This window comes from Canis lupus, chromosome 32, assembly GCF_003254725.2.
Source record: "Canis lupus dingo isolate Sandy chromosome 32, ASM325472v2, whole genome shotgun sequence".
Taxonomy (NCBI): domain Eukaryota; kingdom Metazoa; phylum Chordata; class Mammalia; order Carnivora; family Canidae; genus Canis; species Canis lupus.
Window position 1 is genome coordinate 38,200,679 of NC_064274.1, and position 21,262 is coordinate 38,221,940.

Consider the following 21,262-nt stretch of genomic DNA (forward strand, 5'->3'; position numbering starts at 1 on the left):
AGGAGTCTGATTCAACAGCAATAGAAAAAGTAAAGGCAAAGTAGTTAGAGATGGAGGTGAGGGGATGGGCAGGTGTGACATGGTAAGAGACTTATATTTGCTCTCTGGCCATTTCTTTTTTTTTGTTTTTTTTTTTTAAGATTTTATTTATTTATTCATGAGAAACACAGAGAAAGAGAGGCAGAGAGACATAGGCAGAGGGAGAAGCAGGCTCCATGCAGGGAGCCCAATGTGGGACTCAGTCCTGAGACTCTTGGATCATGTCCTGAGCCTAAGGCTGACGCTTAACCACTGAGCCACCCAGGCATCCCTCTGGCCCCATTTCTTGACGTACAGCTCCTAAAACCCTAGGAACATTTCAGGAAGTGATGGTTTTTTGCGTGCTAATGACTGTGGTTAGGAGCTCCTGGATAGCCTGAGGATGGGGGCTGGTTGCTAGGGGAACAAACTGTGTGATTAGAGAAATTGAGCTTTCAGCTTTCCCACCTTCCTTCACCTCTAGGGAGGTGAGTCTGGTGGAGGTTGAGCTAATCACTATGTCTGGAGGGGGCATGGACACTCCATGGCCCTTCCCACATACTTTGCCTATGCATCTCTTCCATCTGGCTGTTTCTGAGTATTTTTTAAAAATAAACCTGAAGTCGGGATCCCTGGGTGGCGCAGCAGTTTGGTGCCTGCCTTTGGCCCAGGGCGCAATCCTGGAGGCCCGGGATCGAATCCCACATCGGGCTCCCGGTGCATGGAGCCTGCTTCTCCCTCTGCCTGTGTCTCTGCCTCTCTCTCTCTCTCTCTGTGACTGTCATAAATAAAAAAAAAATAAAAATAAAAAAAAATAAAAAATAAATAAACCTGAAGTCTAGTCAGTAAGCTGAGTTCTGTGAGCCATGCTAACAAATCAACCAAATTAATCATCCATGGAAAAGGTTGTGGGAACCCCCAAATTATAGGCAATTGACCAGAAGTACAAGTGATAATTGGGACATGTGATCAGTGTCTAAAGTGGGAGGGATGGTTTTGTGGGAATTAGCCCTTGACTTGGGTTCTGACACTACCTTCAATTAGATAGTGTCAAAACTGAGTTATATAGTAGGACAGGGTACCCTGTTGGTATTGACTGAGAATTAGAGAATGGCTTGTTGTGGAAAAACCCGTCTGGTCTCAAGTGCTGTGAGAGTATAGAAGAAAATTATTTTTACTTTAGCAAGCAGTACAGGGCCTTGGAGACCATTATAAAGACTTTTTGGGCTTTAATATGAATGTAATAAAAACCCATTGAAAGGTTATAGGGAGAGGTATGACATTATGATTTAATTTTAGAAGGACTTTTTTGTCTATTCCTAAAGATAGGTTTTGAAGGGTAAGGGTAGAAGCTAGGAGATAATTAGGCTATTCTAGCAATCTAGGTAAGATTTGAAGATAGGTAAGATGAGCATAGAAGTGGAGGTGATGAGAATTGGTCACATTCTAATAGAAATATGTGAGAAAGAAGAGTCAGAGATCATGCCAAGATACTTGTTCTGAGCAACTGGAAAGACAAAGTTACCATCAACTGAGATGGGGAAGGAAGGTATAGATAAAGCTAGAATCCACTTTTGCACTTTGTTAAGGCAAAGAAATGTTAGATTATGCATGCTTTGGCATAATCCTCTTCAGGAGATGTATCTCAGAACAGATTGTTAAAACCCATTGTTTTTAATGTTCATGCTCTATATTCTGGATATACATGAACTCATATCTTTCTCTCATTAGTTACCACTGGAAACTAATGAGTAGGTAAAAACCAGAAGACAAAACATGTTTCTTTTTTTGAACAAAAAGAAATAAAGCAAAAAAATGAAGAACATTGGAGATTACTTAAAATTTGCTGGTTTTGTTGGTGGTGGTACAGTGTATTCTTACTACTTTAACCTCATTTCCTGTCTTTGTTTTATAAATTTTCTGGTATACTTTTCTCCAGTACCTCCAATTGCAGACTGACAGTGGTTTTGTACATCAAAGGACATCTATTCTTCAATTATATCTTCTTTAATCCTTTATCTTATAAAAGTGAAGATATTTCTATAATAAATTAGATTTTTAATTGTTTCAACTTGCTATGCATCTTTACCTTACTATCTAGTTATTGAAAATTAAACCTTAAGTACTTTTACTAGCTAGATGAACAGTTGTAGTATATCTGTAAAAAGTCTTCAGTATATCCTTGAGTTGCTGTATTTCTTATTAGTGAAAATATGTTAAAATGAAATTTTACATTACAATTTGATGGCTAGGCCAGAATAGTTTCCATAGCTTTATTAGCAGCAGTTCTATACTTCTGTAGGATTATGGGTATTTCTAATTTTATTTATGCAGTACTTCTATGTTGTTTTAGAAATCTATATAATATTCTGTTTTATAATCAAAACCCAATAAATGTAAAAGAGCAAAAGAGTCTTGTGGCTTTTTCAGCTATTATATTAGTTTTCTAGGGCTGCTATAACAAAGTACAACCAGCTGGATGGCATAAAACAATAGAATTTTATTCTCCCATAGCTCTGGAGGCTTAGAAGTCCAAAATCAAGGTTTGGCAGAGTTGGTTTCTTTTAAGGGCTCTGAGAAGAAGTCTTTTGTCCTCTTTCTAGTTTCTGGTGGTTGCTGTCAATCCTTGCTGTTCCCTGACTTGTAGCTGTATTGCTCCAATCCCTGACTGTCATTAAACAGTATATTCTCTGTGTGTTTCTCTTTTAATAATAACTGCTAGTCTTACTGGATTAGGGCCCACCTTGATGACCTCATCTTAACCCAATTACATCTGCAAAGGCCCCATTTCCAAATGTTCACAGACTCTGGAGGTTAGGACTTTGGTGTACACAATTCAACTTGTTTTTATAGTTTAATATTCACTTTTCAAATGAAGAGAAGGGAATACTTCCAAACTCATTTTATGAGGCCAACTTTACCCTGATACCAAAGATAAATAAGGATACTATTAGAAAATACAGGCCAATATCCCTGATGAATATAGATGGAAAAATTCCCAACAAAATATTAGCAAATCAAATTCAGTAGCACACTGAAAGTATCACATACCATGATCAAGTTGGATTTATACCTGGCATGCAAGGATGGTTGAACATTTGCAAATCAGTAAAAGTCATAAATCACGTTAAAAGCAGGAAAGATAAGATGCAGAAAAAGCATTTAACAAAATTCAATATCTTTTCAGTATGAAAATTCTCAACAAAATTGATACATAGGGAATATGTCTCAGTATAATAAAAGCAATATATGACAAGCCCACAGCTAACATTATTCTCAGCTGTGAAAAGTCAAAAGCCTTTCGTCTAGGATCAGAAAAAAAAAAAAAGGTGCCCACTCTCACCATATATTTGACGTAGCACTGGAACAGTGCAACTAGTTAAAAAAAAGAAATAAATGGCATCCAAATAGGAAAGGAAGAAGTAAAACTATGGTTATTCGCAGATGACATATATGTGGAAAACCCAGAGACTCTACCTAAAACTTAGAACTAATACTTGAATTCAGTAAGTTGCAGGATACAAAATCAACATATAGAGATCAGTTACATTTTTGTTCAATTTTATCTGACCCTAAAATTGCTACATCAAGTTTCTTTTGGTGTATATATTTCTGGTATATCATTTTAATTTTATTTTTGTGTGTATATACACATAATGCATAAATATAACTATAATATACATACTACAGGTTTTTTTAGTACGTGCTTTTTTTTCCACTTTTATTTTCAAGCTTGGCTGTCCATCCCCATTTTAATAAGATGTATACACATTCCTTCTTGCTCAGATGTTCATACGAAGCATATATATTTTTGCATATATTATTTTACCAAAATAGGATTATAGTACATTTCTGTATTTTGCCTTTGTCATTCAAAACACCTGTTATATAATTATGTCCCTATTTATGGACATTCGTTTTGTAAACAATTTTTATTTTATTAAAGATTTTATTTATTTATTCATGAGAGACACACAGAGAGAGAGGCAGAGAGAGACTCAGAGGAGAAGCAGGCTCCATGCAGGGAGCCCGACGCGGGACTCGATCCCGGGACTCCAGGACCGTGCCCTGGGCCAAAGGCAGGTGCCAAACTGCTGAGCCACCCAGGGAATCCCCTGGACATTCATTTTGTTTCTTACTTATTGCACTGACCAACTATATATATCTCAATAAGGTAGTGCTTTTTGGGGAGAAGGCATAGATTCTCAGATTTTATATTAAAATGTTTATTTTTAATTTTAGTTGTTGCTAGGTTGATATAATAGTGCTACAAGGGTATTATAGTATAATTACATTTTTTAATTAGTCAGCAATAAGGGAAAGTAGCTCTTTCCATTTATCTCCACCAAGACTGTTTCTTTTAAGTTTTTGCCAGCTGATTGAAAGAAACAAAGTGCCTCTTAATTATTTTGATTTTATCCCTGTGTTGAGGTCTCCAAGGTCTCTGGCATTCCCAGGTTTGCTTATTTTGTAGAATTACGAGGCCTCAACATGTAGTTGTACTTACTGCTATGCTTTTTTTAATTACAGCGAAAGGAAATAAAGCAAAATCAGCAAATGGAAAAGGATCATGGGAGGAAATCTGGTGAAAATCAGGCACAAGTTTTTCATAATTTTCTTCCAGTGGAGTCACATGAGACACATGAGTTCCTCCAGCAACAAATTGTGGTGACATCTGTAAAATGTCATCTACCAGAAAGCTGTTTAGAGACTCAGTGGTAGAGTCTTTATTGCGAAGTGGTTCACATAGTTATCCTCTACCTCATTTGTTATCAGAATTCCAGACTTCCAGAACGAAAGCAGGTGTTCAGGATAAACCACATTGTTTGCACAGTTTGGGCACAGTGACCAACTCTCACTTATTTTTGTAGTGGGAATCCTCCCAAAAATTTAAATTCCAAAAGCCTAAAACCTTGTGAGCAGGCTTTTCTAAGGATAGCAATCTTTGAGCTGCTATATTGTGTTTTTCTTTTTTTTCTTAAGTAGCTCTATTGAAATATAATTCACATGTCACACAATTCACTCATTGAAAGAGTACAGTTTCATTTTCAGTATATTTACAGGAAGGTAAACCTGTCACCACAATTTTAGAACATTTTCAGCACCTCAGAAAGAATCTTTGTACCCTTTAGCTCTCACTCTTCCTTTCTTATCTCTATAGCCCCACTTGTCCAGTGTAAGCAACCACTAATCTACGGGCTGTCTCTGTAGATTTCTCTGTTCTGGACATTTTGAATGCATGGAATTGTGACACATGGTCCTTCCTGATTGGCTTCTTTCACTTAGCAAAATGTTTTCAATGTTCATCCATATTGTAGCATGTGAAAGTACTTCATTTCTTTTTACAGCTGAATAATATTCCATTGTATGAATATGTATGCACACATACACACTTACACCACATATTGTTTATCCATTCATTAGTTGATGAACATTTAGGTTGTTTCCACCTTTTGGCTGTTAGGAACTTTGCTGTGTTAGCTCTTTTCTGCATAACCTCCCAAATATTTATTGAAAGAGTAAATATAGAATTACATTTGCATTCCTGGAATAAAGCCTCCTTGATTATTATTCTTTTGAATAGTGTACATTATTCTTTTGACACTGATAGATTATGTTTGCTAGTGCTTTATTTATAAGTTTTGTATCCAAGTCACATTAGTCTGAGGTTTATATAGTTTTGATATTAAGGTTGTGTTAGCTTCATGAAATGATTTGGGAAATTTTGTATATTCTCTGTGGTCTGCAATAGTATAACATTAGAATTAACAATTCTTTAATGTTTAGATAAAATTGAACTTTGAATCCATCTGATCTAGATGCCTTTTTCAATGGGAGAACTTTTGTTTCCACATTATTCTAGTTTGTAAAAATGTTTTCCATTTTTTCTTGGATTAATTTTGTTAATATGTGTTTTGCTGGGAAATTACCTATTCCTTTAGATTTTAAAAGTCCTTGCCATAAGACTTATGTGATACTCTTTTACAGTTCTTTTGGTTGCTTATGTATCTCTGGTTATTTCTCATTTATCTATCTCTTTAGTGTTTATATACCTGTTTTCATTTCTTTCCTTAATCAGGCTTGTGAAGATTTTATCTGTTATATTAGTTTTTACAAAAGTTTAGTTTATTTTTTTTTCCTGTTGTTTGCCTATAAATGGCTTGAAAATCTCTTTTTTCTCTTTCTCTTTTCGGTTTATTTTATTTTTTATTTTTTTATTTTTTATTTATTTATTTTTTTTTAAATTTATTTATGATAGTCGCAGAGAGAGAGACAGAGGCAGAGACACAGGCAGAGGGAGAAGCAGGCTCCATGCACCGGGAGCCCGATGTGGGATTCGATCCCGGGTCTCCAGGATCGCGCCCTGGGCCAAAGGCAGGCGCCAAACCGCTGCGCCACCCAGGGATCCCTCTTTTCGGTTTAAAACTTCATAATTTTCATCCTGCTTTCTTCCCCATATCATGTTTGGATTTTTTGAGTTGTCTATTTTCTTTGTTTCTCTGAGTTTTTTTGGTCTTTAATTCTGGAAAAGTCTTAGTCATTTCTGAAGTTATTAACCCAATTTACTTTATCTTTCTGGGAATCCTTTTAGATAGTATGGATTTCATCCATGCCTCTTAGCTTTTTTAGAATGTTTATATATTCTACTTCTTTATTCAATTTTTAGTGCTTTGTAGGAAAATTTCCTGACCTGAACTTACTTCTCATTAATATGGTTTTCACTTCTATTCATTTTGCTAGTTAACTCATTCTTTTTACAAAACTTTGGTAATTTTTTTTAAATTGTCATATTCAATTCGTGGATATTTATTAAGTTTATTTCAAATCTCTATTTCCTTTGGTCTGTTCACTCTGTTTTTCGTGTTATACAGTGTTCAGTTTGTGCCTGCCTTTCACAATGCTGGTCCTCTTCAAGTATCTGGTTCTCTTTTACCTGAAGTACCAAGTTACAAACTAGTAATATTTACATGAGAAGGGTGAAAACACAAGGCTCTTATTTGTGTTTCTTTGGATGATTTTAGTGAGTAGAGTTGGGATGTTAAATAGAAGGGCTATTAGAATGATACAGCTTGAGAATTAGTTCCAAAAAGAACTTTCTGTTGCTGTGCCTAGTGGCATGATCTTCTCCAGATTGTACTGTTCTCTGTTCTATTTGTGAAGTAAGGGTGAGTGCAGAACACACAGGGGCCTTGCAGGTACCCACACTTGTTACCATTTCTCAAACTGACTGTGGGCTGTGCTCTAGTGCTTTTCTACTGTTATAATCTCCCTTATCCTCCAGAAGGCAATAGGTGGTAGCTGGACTTTCCTATTTTGTTGCATTGTGTGGGGTGGGAATTCTCTGCCCAGAGAAATGTGAGGAATGGAAAAGATCTTGAACCAGAAAGACTTTTCCAGTCTGTAACACTTGGCCCTCTCTATTTCTTAGCTACTGTTTCCCTCCCACTTTAGAAACCAGTTATTTTTGGTGTCCTTTTCTCCCTGCTTCTCATTAGGCTACCTGTTGCTTTTGTGTAATCTCCAGACTTGGGCTGGAGATAGGGAAACAGGAGCATATACTAGTTTGACATCTTGCACAAGAAGGCAAGCTGCAGTATTTTTAAATTACCGGTTCGTGTTTTGCTCTTCACCAAACTAAGCTCAGTAAAGGTAGGGATTGTTTTATTTACCTTAGGACAGTTCATGGTATAAACCTGGTGCCTAGTAAATGATGAAAGAATATCATCTCAAAAGGATTCTTTTTTTTAAAAAAATTATTTATTTATTCATAAGAGACACACAGAGGCAGAGACATAGGCAGAGGGAGAGAAGCAGGCTCCTGTGGGGAGCCTGATGTGGGACTTGATTCTAGGAGCCCGGGATCACCACGCAAGCCAAAGGCAGATGCTCAACCACTGAGCCACCCAGGCATCCCAAAAGGATTCTTTCATTAAAAATACAAATTTACGGGATGCCTGGGTGGCACACTGGTTGAGCATCTGCCTTGGCTTAGGTCGTGATCCTGGACTCCTGGGATCAAGTCCCGCATCAGGCTCCCCAGGGAGCCTGCTTTTCCCTCTGCATTATGTCTCTGCCTCTCTCTCTGTGTCTCTCATGGATAAATAAAATCTTAAAAAAAAAAAATTACTACCAATATAGAGCTCCCTTAATGTTGTAAAATTATGCATTTGTTAAAAACTTAATTTGTATGTAAGATTTGGAGATCATTCAGATCACTTTAGAGAAGGTTGCAACTTACAGTTAAAAAGAAAACATTTAACATCGTATAGTGTTTTAGAATTTTTGAAACATTTAACCTATTTTAATCCAGGCTATTACTGTTGTCCCCATTTTATAGATAAAGAAGCTATACATCAGAGAGGACAAGGATTTATCTAAGACCAAACAAGTAATAAGTGATGAGCTGATTAATATGTGGGGCGGGAAACAAGCCTTGAGTTTAATTCTTTAGATAAGATGTTTCTTTATTCCTAGTGCTTTCCTGTTTTAGTGGGTATTTGACAAATGGTATTGAACTGATCTATGCCATTCTGTCTTTTCGTGCTGTGAAAATGAAACTCACTGACTTTAAAAGAATTTAAAGCCAAAGTCCTTACACGGGATTTTCAGTACCTGACAGATCTGTTTCCCATCCTTCCTTTTTATCTTCTTTTCTTTGTTTATATTTCTCCTACCATATTGGACTGATTACTATTTTTCCAACATGCCAAGCATGCTATTCCCTCTCTTAGAAATGTCTTCTCCCAGGTGGCATCTTTGCCTCCTTCAAATGTTTATGCAAAGGTAACCTGGTCAATTAGACTTTCCATGACTATCTTATTTAAAAGTGCAAACTCTCTCACATTATATGCATTTCCCATCCTCTTTCCTTGCATTATTTTTCTGTTAGCACTCAGCACATAACTCTTCTAGTACAAGTTACAATTTGTTATTCATTATATTAATGTCTGCCTTTCCTCATTAAATTAGTCCAGGATCTGGCACAGTACCTGGCTCAGTAAATGTTTGTTGAGTGAATGAACATAGGAAAGAAATTTAATTGGTTAAACAAGACTTTGTTAGTAATACTTGCTTTTAATGAAGTTTAAAGTCCTTTTCGTCAGGAGCATGCATTTGTGATTAATGCAGAAATGTACTTTAGCTCACTAGTATTTGTTTACCAATATATGGTTTCTTCTGAATTTTAATGTATACCAATTTATGTAAAATCTACAGTTTTTTTGAAAAATACCATGATTCTGTGTAAGACAGGCAACAACATAGAGTCTTTGTACATGTATTTGTTTTAATAAACAAAGCAATTTAGTGTTGACAACAAAGTTGGTACTTTTAAAAATACTACCTGAGATCTAATTTACAGTTTTCTCTAGAATATTTTCCTTATGAAACCAATGGCCACTGAAATTTTGAAGTAGGTAGCGATTGATGTACATTGGTATTTTAAAAAATTTTAATGAAGAATAATGCTTTTATCTTTATATTTTAGAACATTATTAGTTATAATCCTTTTGTGATTACATATTCAATATTTGTGTTCGTATAATAAAGTAGGAATTTTGTTCAGCCCTTCTTGATTAGCCTTTACTTTTATCTAAACATTTATTTTCTTTCTTGTAGATTTGCTTTGAGGTCACATTGATAAGAAATATGGAGTCACCTTTGATAACTTCACCTATGAAAGAGAGAGTCTTCTTTCTTACTAAAAAAACATAAGGAAAACAATGACCAAAGGAATCATGCCGGATGCGAACTCAACACCTTTTTTTCATCTGTTTTTTAAACCATCACGACAAATGGCTTGTGTTTTAAGGAAAATTATTTCTTCATCAACATTATTTTTAGCAATTTAAAAAAAATATTTTTTTACCGTAAATATACAACTCTCATAAAATTTAATACATATAAAAATCTTTAAATTCCTGTTTATAATAGCTTCCTTTTTTAGAACTTGGATGTTTACCCCATTTTTGCTTGACAAAGTCGTCAGAAATTTATACCATCAGGAAGGATATGGACTTGGAAACTTATGTTACTGTAATTGACTGCAGTGAATTTAAGTGGACACTTCAAGACATCATCCCTTTTATCATCAGAAATATCACATAAATACATAATTCTTAACTTTGATGTAAACAAATTTTCTTGAAAATGGCATGGGTAAAATTCTTACGGAAACCTAGTGGCAATCTTGGAAAAGTTTATCAACCTGGAAGTATGCTATCCCTAGCCCCTACCAAAGGCTTGTTAAATGAACCAGGACAAAACAGCTGCTTTCTTAATAGTGCTGTACAGGTGAGACCATAATTTCTTGTTAAATTTACAAAAATGCTTTTCAGGAAGTCCTTTGTTTAGTGTTTCTTATATTGTAAGAATAAAGTTATTATTGCCTGGAATGACTTTTTAATATCACTTTTAATGGTATCAAAAATATTTTGACTTGGAATTTTGTTTTTTTAAATTATAAATAGGATTAGATATTTATTTAATACAAATGGGAATGATTTTTGCAACAGAATAATGTATTACTCTGATATAAAAATATCTTTTGACTTAAAATGTTTACTTAGTAAATTAAAATTATGTTTCTAAAGTAATTTTTTTGAATGAGCTCATCTTCCTTTCCTCCCCCCACCCTCTTTTTTTTTTTTTTTTTTTTAATCCCCATAGAGAGCTTGGGTTGAAATAAGAATGCAGTTTTAATTCTCAGGACTCAAACTCCCTTCAGCCTCCATCCACTATGGCCTTAAATTGATTCTCTGGAATCATAATTTGGACACCACTGTTTTAGTGGAATTGAAGATTAATCCATTTTGCTTCAGTCCTTGTTGAAATTCTTTTAATTAACAAGTATGTACTAACCTGCTTTTCTTCTTTAGATAAATATCCTTTCTTATGTAAGATGTAGTCTTTATTCAGTAGTTCCAGATTTTGTGGGATCCTGTATCTTTCTGACCATTGACTTTATAGTACTAAAGAGGAGGAAGATTTAGAATAGTGGAGTGTTATTCTATTGACCATAGATTATACCTTAAAAGAATTTATTTAAAATAAATCACTTATACATTTTCCACTAGTTTCCCCCCCCTTCTGAAAACAGAGTAGAAAAAGAAATATTGGTTAATTAACTCATATGATAAGTGAACATACCTAGAATGCGTCAGGTGCTCAGACAGCTGACTCGGATTTGTTTTCTCAATTGTTCTCTGTCAGATGTCAAATTTGAAAGTTCTATAAGGCACTCAGGGAAAGAGATCTAATTGGTATTAAGGCAGCATTCTAATAATACACATTGAGACCCTTAAATGGTGGTCACTGTTCTACTCTGGCCAAAAGATCCTACTGGCATTAAGTGCTATGAGAATTGCAAACAAATATTTATTGAATAGCATTGGATTTAGGGAAATACTGTATACCAAAAGACTTAGAATTAAGTGTTTTTGTTTAAATCAGGCTGTGGGAAAGGGCTTTATCACTTTAAATCTTTTTCTATTAACCCTTTTCCAGTTCTTTTTTTACGTTTATATATTTCCCTCTATTTCTGTCTCTTTGGCTCCCCAAATGCTGTGTGTAGGTAGTGAGATGGAAAGAATGTTGTAACAGAAAATTCTGAGTAAAGAAGGACACTTACTTGGTAAGGAAAATGAAGAAGTATTCCAATGATTAAATATATATATATATATATTTAAATGAACATTCCATTGATCTTTACCATGAAGGTTATTTATGTTCTTCTACATAGTTATGATCATTTCTGCTGTTTACCACTCCTTTGTGTAGACTCAGCATTCCATCTGGTATCACTTATTCTCCTTCAAGGACCTCTTTTAACATTTCTTGTACATCAAGTCTGTTGGTGAGTTCTTTAGCTTTTGGGTTTCTGGAAAAAAATCTGTTTCACTTTTGTTTTTGAAAGATATTTTTACTCATTAAAGAAGTCAAAGTTGGTAGTTTTACTTGTTCAGTACTTTTAACGAATCTGGTCCTTTTGTCTTAGCTTGCATTATTTCTAATGAAAAACTGTTGTCATTCTTTGTACTTCTGAGTGTAACGTGTCCTTTTTCTTTGGGTCCTTTTAAGAATTCCCCGTTTCATTACTGTAAAGCAATTTGATATTGATGTGCCTTAACATAGTTTTCTTCATCTTTTTCTGTGTTTGGGTTTATTGAGCATCTTAGAACTGTGGGGTTTATAATTTTAATCAAATTTGGAAAGTCTTTGGCCATTCTTTCTTCAAATTTTTCTGTTTCTTGCCTCCTTTGAGGGACTGCAGTTATATAAAGTTGGTTGCCTGAGGTTGTCCTCCAGCTCACTGATGCTCTCTTAATTTTCACTTTCAGTCTTTTTTTCTTTCCCTCCATTTCATTTTGTATGGTTCCTATTACTGTGTTTTCAACTTCATTAATCTTTTCCTTTGCGATGTCTAATCTGCTGTTAATCCCATCCAGTGTATTTTAATTTCAGACATTGTAATTTTAACCTCTAGAAGTTTGATCTGGGTCTTTTAAAAATCTCTTTCAAGTCTATACTTAACATGTTTGGACTCTTCTATGAAATTTTGAACATAAAATACAGTTCTAATGATTGCTCTAATTGTCTAAGTCTGTCATTCTGCAAATTCTGAGTTTTAAATGATTTTTTTCCTAATTTGGGATATATTTTCTTGTTTCTTTTAATGCCTGGTGATTTTTTATTGAATGTTAGATGGTTTTGAGTTTTATCTTACTGGACAGTGGATATTTTTATATTCCTAGAAATATTCTTTAACTTTGTTCTGGGGATAGGGTTGCTTTATTTGAAAACAGTTTGATCACTTTACTTTTAAGCTTTGTTAAACAGTCCCAGAGTTGTGTTTCTTCCAAGATTAATTTGTCTACTCCTGAGTAAGACCCTTCTTTAGCCAGTGCTCTGTGAATTATGAAGCATTTTACATTGGCTCTTAGGAGCAGGCACAGTCCCGCAGGTATGAGCTCTTGGCACTATTTCCTCTAATTTTGGGACCAGCCTCAGGTAGTTTCCTCACAGTATTTGCCTGAATACTCGAGAGGGACCTTTTGGAGAGATGTGATGTTCACTCTTTGTGTAGCTCTCTCCTTAGCAGCACTCCTCCCTGCCAATTCTAGCTGCTTTGACATCCCCGAACTTCCACTTCTCTCTTCAACTCAGGAGATCTGCTGGCCCAGATGTTAAAGTGTCTGCCATAAAAACAAATTTGCAAAGCCAGTCTTCACTAACAAACAACTATTCAAATATAGATTTTCTGTTAGAAAAGGCCTGACTAAAAAAAAAAAAGGCCTGACTTCATTTTATAAAATGCGGACTATAAATATTATTATGCAATTTGATTGAATAGTTTTAAAAACTGCTGAGAAATAAATTATAGAATATATCTAGTAAGAAATTACTAAAAGTGGACATCATTAAAGTGCACTGTTTTGAATAGTAGCTGCACTAATTTACATTCCCAACAACAGTGCATGAAGGTTCCCTTTAATCTACATCCTTACCAACACTTGTTATTTCTTGTCTTCTTTTTTTATAATAGGCAATCTGGTAGGTGTGAAGTGATATCTTATTGTGGTTTTGATTTGCATTTCCCTCTTGAACATATTTTCATGTGTCTGTTGGCTATCTATCTGTATGTCTTCTTTGGAAAAATGTCTATTCAAGTCCTCTGCCCATTTTTTAAATTAGGTTGTTGGTTGTTGATATTGATATTAAATTCTATAAGTCTTTATATATTTTGGATAACAACCCCTTATTGGTGTATATGAGTTGCAAATATCTTCCCCCATCGAATAGGTTGCCTTTTTGTTTTGTTGATGGTTTCCTTTGCTGTGTAAAAGCTTTTACTTTAATGTAATCCCATTTTTTTTTTTTTAAGCTTTTTTGCCCTTACCTGAAGAGACTGGTCCAAAAAAATATTGCTGTTACTAAGACTGATGTCAGAGAGCATACTCTGTTTCTTTTCTTCTAGGAATTTTATGGTTTTAGGTTTTACATTCAAGTCTCTAATCCATTTTGAAGTTATTTTTGTGTGTCACGTAAATGTGGTTCAGTTTCATTCTTTCACACATAGCTGTCCAGTTTTCCCAACACCATTTATTGAAGAGACTGTATTTTCTCCATTGTATAGTCTTGGCTTCCTTTGTCATACATGAATTGACCATATAAGCATGGGTTTATTTCTGGGCTCTCTATTCTGTTCCATTGACTTATGTATCTGTTTTTCTGACAATACCATACCATTTTGATTACTTTAGCTTTGTAGTGTATTTTGAAATCAGGAGGCATGATGCCTCCAGCCATCTTCTTCTTTCTCAAGATTATTTTGGCTATTCAAGATCTTTTGTGGTGCTATACAAATTTTGGGATTATTTGTTCTGTGAAAAGTGTCATTGCTGTTTTGATAGGCATTGCATTGAATGTGTAGATTACTTTGGGTAGTATGGATATTTTAATACTCTTCCAATCCGTGAATATCTATTTGTGTCATTTTTTATTTCTTGAAACAGTGCTTTACAGCTTTTAGAGTACAGACTTCGTTTTATTGTGCTTCACTTTATTACACTTTGCAGATACTGTATTTTTTTTTTTTTTTACATTTTAATGGTTTGTGGCAACTCTTTGTCAAACATGTCACTGTTTTTCTAATCGCATTTGCTCACTTTGTGTGGTTTTGTCACATTTTTGTAATTCTTGCAATATTTCAAACTTTGTTATTGGTACTATATTTGTGATGGTGGTCTGTGACTGCTGATCTTGATGTTACTATTGTAATTGTTTTGGGGCACCACAAACTACACCTATATATGATGGCAGACTTAATTGATAAATGTTGTATGTGTTCTAACTGCTTCACTTGACCAGTTGTTCCCCCATCTCTCTCCCTCTCCTTAGGCCTCTCTATTCTCTGAGACATAACAACATTGAAAATAGGCCAGTTAGTAACCCTACAGTGCCCTATAAGTGTTCAAGTGAAAGGAAGAGTTCATGTCCTCTTATTAATTTATGTTTTTTAAAAGATTTTATTTTTTTATTACTGAGAGAGTGTGCATGAGCATGAATGGGGGGAGAGAGAGAGGATAAGAATCTGAAGCAGACTCTGTGCTGAGCACAGAGCCTAACTTGGCCTCTGTGTGGCTTGATCTTACAACCCTGAGACCATGAACTGAGGCAAAATCAAGAGTTGGATACCCAACCAACTCAGCTACCCAGGCACTTCATGTCCTCTCACTTTAAAGCAAAAGCTAGAAATGATTAAGCTTAGTAAGTAAGACATATCAAAAGTCAAGATAGGCTGAAAGGAGGCCTCTTGTGCCAAACAGTTAGCCAAGTTGTGAATACAAAGAAAAATATCTTGAAGGAAATTAAAAGTGCTACTCCAGTGAAAACACAAATGATAAGAAAGTGAAACAGCCTTTTGCTGATATGGAAAAAGTATTACTCATCTGGATAGAAGATCAAAACAGCCATAACATTCCCTTAAGTCAAAGCCTAATTCAGAGAAAAACCTGAACTCTCTTCAATTCTATGAATGCTGAGAGAGGTAAGGAATCTGCAGAAGAGAAGTTCAAAGTTAGCAGAGATTGGTTCATGAGATTTAAGGAAAGAAGCCATCTCTGTAACAGAAAGTGCAAGGCAAAGCAGCAAGTGCTGATGTAGAAGCTGCAGCAAGCCATCCAGAAGATCTAGCTAGGATAATTCATGAAGGTGACTAACACTAAGCAATAGATTTTCAGTGTAGACAAAACAGCCTTCGATTGAAAGAAGATACCATCTAGGGCTTTCATAGCTAGAGAGGAGAAGTCAATGCCTGGCTTCAAAGCTTCAAAGGACAGGCTGGCTCTCTTGTTATGAGATAATGTAGGTGGTGACTTTAAATTGAAGCCAATACTTATTTGCCATTTTGAAATTTCTAGAGCCCTTAAAAATTAAGCTAAATCTACTCTGCTCATGCTCTGTAAATGGAACAACAAGGCCTGGATGGCAGCACACTGTTTACAACATGGTTTACTGAATCATCCTGCTGATGAAATTTACTGTTCAGAAAAAAAAATAAAAAATCCTCTCAAAATATTACTGTTGATTGACAATGTACCTGGTCACCCAAGAGCTCTGATAGAAATGGACAATGCAAGTAATGTTGTTTTTATGCCTGCTAACACAATGTCCATTCTGCAGCTCATAGATCAAGGAGTAATTTTACTTTTAAGTCTTACTATTTAAGAAATTTCATAAAGCTATAGTTTTCATAGGGCTATAGGTTCCATAGGTAGTGATTTCTCTGATGGATCTGGGCAAAGTAAATTGAAAATGTTCTTGAAGAATGTGAATCTAGATGTTACTGAAATATTTAGGTTTCATGGAAAAAGGTCAAAATATCAACATTCATAGGAGTTTGGAAGAAGTTACTTCCAAGGTTCATGGATGACTTTGAGGGGTTTAAGACTTCAGTGGAGGAAGTAACTACAGATATGGTGGAAAAAGTAAGAGAACTAGAATTAGAAATAGAGCCTGAAAATGTGATTGAATTGCTGCAATCTCATGATAAAACTGTAATGGGTAAGAATATCTTATGAATGAGCAAAGAAACTGGTTTCTTGAGATGGAATCTACTTTGTGAAGATGCTGTGTACATTGATGAAATGACAACAAAGGATTTAGAATATTTCAATAAATTTAGTTAATAAAGCAGTTGCAGAGTTTGAGGATTGAGTCCAATTTTGAAAGTTCTGTGAGTAAAATTCTACCAAACATTGCATGCTATATAAAAATAGCTGATGAAAAGAAGAGTGAATCAAATTTCATTATTGTCTTATTTTAAGAAATAAAAAGTCTGAAAAAAAAATAATAAGTCTGAAAGCTAAAAAAAAATAAAAATAAATAAAAAAAAAACTCTGAAAGCTCAGATAATGGTTAACATTTTAGCAATTAAATATTTTTAAATTAAGGTATGTACGTTGTGTTTTAGTCATACAGCTCTTGCATGTTTAATGAACAACAATATAGTATAAACATAGCTTATGTATATGCACTGGGAAACTAAAAAGTTTGGCTAATTGCAGTATTAGCTTTAGTATGATGGCCTGGAATTGAACTTGCAATATATCAGAAGTATGCCTGTACAGGTCTTAAACCTCCTTTGTTAAATTTATTCCTAGGTATTTTATTCTTTTTGATGTAATTATAAATAGGATTGTTTTCTTAATTTCTCTTTCTGATGGCCTATTATTAGTATGTAGAAACACAACTAATTTCTTTATGTTAATTTTGTATTCTGTGACTTAATAGTTTTTTTGGTGGAGTCTTTAGGGTTTTCTATATATAGTATCATGTCATCTGCAAATAGTGACAGTTTTACTTCTTTTCAATTTGGATGCCTCATTTCTTTTTCTTGCCTAATTGCTGTGGCTAGGACTTCTTGAATAGCTGTGATGAGAGTGGGTGTTTTTGTCTTGTTCCTGATCTTAGAGGAAAAGCTTTCAGCTTTTTGCTGTTGAGTATGATATTCACTATGGGTTTGTCATATATGACCTTTATTATATTGAGGTATGTTTCTTTTATACTCATTTTGTTGGGAGTTTTTATCATAAATGATGTTGAATTTTTATCAAATGCTGTTTCTGTATAAAGATGATTATATGATTATTCTGGTTTTTAATGTGTAATACATTGATTTATAGATGTTGAACCATCTTTGCATCCCTAGAATAAATCTCACTTGATAATGGCATATGATCCTCTTCATGTACTGTTGAATTTCATTTGCTAATATTTTGTTGAGGACTTCTGTATTTATGTTCATTGGTGATACTGGCCTATTATATTCCCTTTCCCTCTTTTCCCTCCCTCCCTCTCCCCTTTCCCTCTTCCTTCCTTCCTTCCTTCCTTTCTTCCTTCCTTCCTTCCTTCCTTCCTTCCTTCCTTCCTTCCTTCCTTCCTGTATCTTTGTCTAGTTTTAATACCAGGGTAATATTGGCAATGTTGGTAATATATGAGTTTGGAAGTATTTCTTCCTCTTTAGTTTTTTGGAATAATTTGAAAAGGATAATTACCAACTCTTTCTTTTTGTAAGATTTTAAAAATTTGAGAGAGTGAGAAAGAATGATACAGGGGGAGGGGCAGAGGAAGAGGTAGAAGCAGGCTCCCCACTGAGCAGGGTGCCTGACACAGGGCTCAATCCCAGGACCCCAGGATCACAACCTGAGCTGAAGGCAGATGCCCAACCAATTGAGTCACCCAGGCACCCCAACCAACTCTTCTAGTGATTAGTAGAATTCACCATGAAATTATCTGATCCTGGACTTTTGTTTGAGGGAATTTTTAAGTTACTGATTCAATTTCATTACTTGTAATCATTCTGTTCAGATTTCCTATTTCTTTGTGGTTTGGTCTTAGAAGGTTGTGTTTTTTTAGGAATTTATCTGTTCCTTCTAGGTTTTTCAGTTTGTTGGCCTATTATCATCTATAGTAGTCTCTTAACGGTCCTTTGTATTTCTGTGGTGTCAGGTGTAACTTCTCCTGCATTTCTGATTTTGTTTATTTGGGTCTTCTCTTTTTTTGTGATGAGTCTGGTGAGAGGTTTATTGATTTTTATATTTTCAAAGAACCAGCTTTTAATTTCATTGGTCTCTTCTAATTTTCCCTTTTAAGTCTCTCATTTATTTCTACACTGATCTTTATTATTTCCTTCCTTCTACTAACTTTGGGCTTTGCTCTTTTTCTAGAGTCTTTGCATGTAAAGTTAATTTATTTGGACTTTTCTTATTTCTTGAGGTAGAACCTGTATTGCCATGAACTTCTTTCTTAGAACTACTTTTGTTGTATCCCATAGATTTCAAAAAGTTGTGTTTCCATTTTCATTTGTCCTAGGGTTGTTTTTTTTTTACCCCCTTCACATTTCTAAGCACTTCTCCTCAACCCTACCCGAGTCTTTTTATTATTCAAGTGTAAATAATATGCAGTGTTATTTTAGTTTCAGACGTACTATGAGTGACTCAACAGTTCTCTACATTTCTCAGTGCTCATCAAAATAAGTGTACTCTTAATCCCTTTTAACTATTTAATCCATCCCCAAACTCTTCAAGAGTCTCTTGTTTAGTTGGATTCCTTTTTTCCTTGTTTGTTCATTTGTTTCCTAAATTCCATACATAAGTGAAATCATAATGGTATTTATCTTTCTTTGACTTATTTCACTTAGCATTATGCCTTCCAGTTCCTTCCATGTTGTTGCAAATAGCAAGATTTCTTTGTTTACCTATTGGTTGTTTATAATCAACATTTTAAAATGAAGTAGGATAAGGGTTAACTACAATTAGAATAACTTTTGATACAGATTTTTTAAAAATAGGGGTTAAATGATTATACTGAATTATGTATAGAGAAGTCACATAAAATATTTTTTCTGTAGTTTGGATCTAGTGTAACTTAAACATTTTGCTAATCCAGAAAACATTCCAGTTATATTTGAAAGAGTTACTTCATTAGTCTTATAAACATTATGGAGGGTATTCTTTTTTGGCTGAATATTTTAGGATTTTATCTGATGACATGACTACAATTAAGTAGTTATGACATATGGTGTGGTTTTAAATTCTCTAAGTTAAAAGCAAAGTCATAATCTTTAATAACTAATATTTATTGTGTTCTTACTTGTGTTGGTATTTCCTGAACACTATATGTTCTCTGTACTCCAATTCTTAAAACAATGCTAAGAGGTAGGTACTGCTTTTATCTTCATTTTACTGATAAGAAAATTGAGTTTCAGAAAATATTTGCTGAAGTCAGCCCAAGAGGTGGTAATTAGTAAATCCAGAATTAATACCCAGGCAGCCTGCCTTCAGATGTTGTATTATTAAGCCTACTTTCCAAGTTTGTGCTGTCCTGGTCTTCATCTTGACAGATGAATGAATTCCAATGTCGTGTATTTTATGTTATGATCAGAGGTGTGCGCTTTACAAGAAAATTATTAAACATTTTCAAGTGCTTTGCAAAAACACTGAATTATTTGTGATCCTTAAGAAAAAAAAAACTGTCAAAGGGAAATTCTGAAATGGCCTTTAGTTATTGAGGCCGTTTTCAATTATTGAGTAATTGAAAATATAGGATATGTATTAAAATTATTTGTTTTTCTTAATCTTTGTTTCTAGTTGGGGGAAATGAGACGACACAAATGGATTTTCTAAGTTATATTATTTAGGAAATGATGGAAAGGGATCCCTGGGTGGCGCAGTGGTTTGGCACCTGCCTTTGGCCCAGGGCGCGATCCTGGAGACCGAGGATCGAATCCCACGTCGGGCTCCTGGTGCATGGAGCCTGCTTCTCCCTCTGCCTGTGTCTCTGCCTCTCTCTCTCTCTCTCTCTGTGACTATCATAAATAAATAAAGAAAAAAAATATTAAAAAAAAAAGGAAATGATGGAAAGATACAGGGAAACTTGGCGATCTGTTCCTTATAGTAGTAATTACAGCAACAAATTGCAGCTGGCGTTCATTGCATGCCAGTTATGTACTGGGCACTCCTCTAAGCACTTTATATATTAATACATGTTATTTAATCCTTATAAGAATGCCATGAGCCAGGCAAAATTATCCCCACTGTATAGTTTTCAAATTTTTTTAGAATGATTTTAAATACTGGACTGATTTATTTAAACTATTACGATGTTATTTGTTTTTGTCTTTCAGCAGCGAATGATGAATGGATAATTGCAGCAAATACATTCATATTATTCCTTAACTGATGCTTTTTACCATACTGTCCCTCTGTTACCACACAGCTGGGCACTTTGTCATTCAATATACAGAGACCACAGGCCTCTGCTCACTTTTTCTGGCTGTTACCTACTGACCCTTATTTGATACACCCTGGCTTTCAACTCCAATTATATTTCCTTCCTAAAGTTCAGTCTGTTCCAAGTATTATAATCACTTCCTCTTTCATGTCACTGCCAAGTCCTCTATTCAGTGTCCCATGTTTCCTCTTCATATAAAATCCTTAGCTGAGGAATTAGTTTTTTCTTATTCCATGTCTGTCAGTTTTTACATGTGAATCAATAGGAATATCTTCTAAATCCATCTTTCATATATTCACTAGATGTATATAGCAGTTTAATAATTGCTGTTAGTTTCAGTAGTTACATATGTCTGATTGTGCACAAGAGATTAAAAGAAGTTATTAGCCCTCTGCAATTTAAAAAATACTCAAATCTATCTTTTATTATAGGGAGAAACACTTTACTGTAT

At 34.6% G+C, this 21,262-nt stretch overlaps 1 protein-coding gene across 2 annotated transcripts in view; it reads left to right on the plus strand.

Annotated features, from left to right (window-relative positions):
• USP53 (ubiquitin specific peptidase 53) overlaps nucleotides 1–21,262 on the plus strand; it is a 66,677-nt gene that overhangs the window by 6,172 nt on the left and 39,243 nt on the right. For both annotated transcript variants that reach the window (XM_025466011.3, XM_035709779.2), the window contains exon 2: nucleotides 9,637–10,311. In XM_025466011.3, the coding sequence (XP_025321796.1) occupies nucleotides 10,168–10,311 (144 nt within the window). In that variant the 5' untranslated portion in view covers nucleotides 9,637–10,167. The remainder of the gene's footprint in view (nucleotides 1–9,636; nucleotides 10,312–21,262) is intronic.